This window comes from Bison bison, unplaced genomic scaffold (assembly GCF_000754665.1).
Source record: "Bison bison bison isolate TAMUID 2011002044 unplaced genomic scaffold, Bison_UMD1.0 scf7180017864365, whole genome shotgun sequence".
NCBI lineage: Eukaryota > Metazoa > Chordata > Mammalia > Artiodactyla > Bovidae > Bison > Bison bison.
Genome location: NW_011494937.1, coordinates 3046213 through 3048483, shown reverse-complemented (window position 1 = coordinate 3048483; position 2271 = coordinate 3046213). Strand labels below are relative to the sequence as shown.

General features: G+C 46.6%; 1 protein-coding gene across 1 annotated transcript; it reads left to right on the top strand.

Moving 5' to 3' along the window:
• The first annotated feature begins 290 nt into the window (after window positions 1-290).
• Window positions 291-1232, top strand: LOC104999868 (olfactory receptor 24). The gene has a single exon (XM_010855497.1). The coding sequence runs from the start codon at window positions 291-293 to the stop codon at window positions 1230-1232; it is 942 nt and encodes a 313-aa protein (XP_010853799.1).
• Window positions 1233-2271: the final 1039 nt, after the last annotated feature.

Below are 2271 nucleotides of genomic sequence, written 5' to 3'. Positions count from 1 at the left end.
AAAACTTGACATAAGAGATGTAAACACTACATCAGTGGTTCAAGTTGACAAAATTAGTCCAGATTGGAAATTTAGGGTGGATCCCCGGAGGAGGAAATGGCAACCCACTCCAGTATTCTTGCCTGGGAAATCTCATGGACAGAGGAACCTGGTGAGGCTTGCAAAGAGTCGTACATGACTGAACACACGCATGCATGGAAATTGAAGGTAATCTCTTCGAATCTTTCAGAATCATCTCAATAGTACTCATGTAACTTCACCCTTTCAATAGTTCCAGAGGAATCATATCCATGGAAACAGACAACCAAACCAGCTCCTCTGAGTTTATCCTCCTGGGACTTTCAGAAAAGCCAGAACAGGAGACTCTCCTCTTTGCTCTGTTTCTCTGCATGTATGTGGTCACCGTAGTGGGGAACCTGTTGATCATCCTGGCCATCAGCACAGACTCCCACCTCCACACCCCCATGTACTTCTTCTTGGCCAATCTCTCCTTGGTTGATTTCTGCCTGGCCACTGACACTGTCCCCAAGATGCTGATGAGCATCCAAATCAAGAGCAAGTCCATCTCTTATTCCTGCTGCCTGACACAAATGTACTTCTTCCATTTCTTTGGCATCATGGACAGTGTCTTAATAGCCGTGATGGCTTATGATAGGTTTGTGGCTATATGTCACCCCTTATACTATACCACTATCATGAGCCCACGCCTCTGTGGCCTGCTGGTTGGAGGCCCGTGGGTGTTTTCTGGCTTCATCTCCCTCACCCACATCCTCCTGATGGCCCGTCTGGTTTTCTGTGGCAATATTGAGTTGCCTCACTACTTCTGTGACCTCACCCCGCTCCTCAGACTTTCGTGCACTGACACCTCTGTGAACAAGATTTTTGTGCTCATTGTGGCAGGGATGGTCATAGCCACACCTTTCATCTGCATTCTGGCCTCATATGCTCACATCATTGTGGCCATCGTAAAGGTGCCCTCTGCCGGAGGCAGGAAGAAAACCTTTTCCACCTGCAGCTCCCACCTCTCCATGGTTGTACTCTTCTACGGGACCACCATTGGGGTCTATCTGTGTCCTTCATCTGTCCGCACAGCCGTGAAGGAGAAAGCCTCTGCTGTGATGTACACTGCCGTCACCCCCATGCTGAACCCCTTTATCTACAGCCTGAGGAACAGAGACCTGAAGGGGGCCCTGATGAAGCTGGCCAACAGAAAAATCACCTCATCCTCCTGACCACCAGGACACCTGGAAGCTTCCACGGAGTTATGATGTAAACAGCTGGGTCCTTGGGCAAAAATCTGGAATTGCATGGGTTGGGAGAGTACCACTTTAAATTTTGAATTGCAGAAGCTCAAGATAACCCTGTAACTATTTTCTCAATTATTGGGACCACCAGGTGTCCTTTGGGGGCATGTCTCATGCTGTATTTCTACAAGGATCAGTCTAGTTCTAGCAGATTGGATATATTCTGGTTCAGAATCTACTTTGGTGTGTTGTTGCTCAGTAATGTCCAACTCTTTCATGACTCTGTGGACTGTAGCCCGATAGGCTTCTCTGTCAATGGGGTTTCCCAGGCAAGAATACTGGAGTGGATTGCCATTTCCTTCTCCAGGGGACCTTCCAGATTCAGGGATTGAATCTGTGTCTCCTGCATTGCAGGTGGGTTCTTTACCAACTGAGCCACCAGTGAGCACTCAACAAATATTTATTGAGTATGTATCCTGGGTTTGATGTTAGATGCTGAACATAGAGTCATGAACAGGAGCAACAAAAATCCTTATAGTTTGAAGTTTATAGCTGACAGTTGGAGAAGTTCTTTGACAGTTATAGTAAAATGGAATATCAGTTCAGTTCAGTTGCTCAGTCGTGTCCGACTCTTTATGACTCTGTGGACTGTAGCCCGATAGGCTTCTCTGTCAATGGGGTTTCCCAGGCAAGAATACTGGAGTGGATTGCCATTTCCTTCTCCAGGGGACCTTCCAGATTCAGGGATTGAATCTGTGTCTCCTGCATTGCAGGTGGGTTCTTTACCAACTGAGCCACCAGTGAGCACTCAACAAATATTTATTGAGTATGTATCCTGGGTTTGATGTTAGATGCTGAACATAGAGTCATGAACAGGAGCAACAAAAATCCTTATAGTTTGAAGTTTATAGCTGACAGTTGGAGAAGTTCTTTGACAGTTATAGTAAAATGGAATATCAGTTCAGTTCAGTTCAGTCGCTCAGTCGTGTCCAACTCTTTGCAACCCCGTGAATCGCAGCACGCCAGG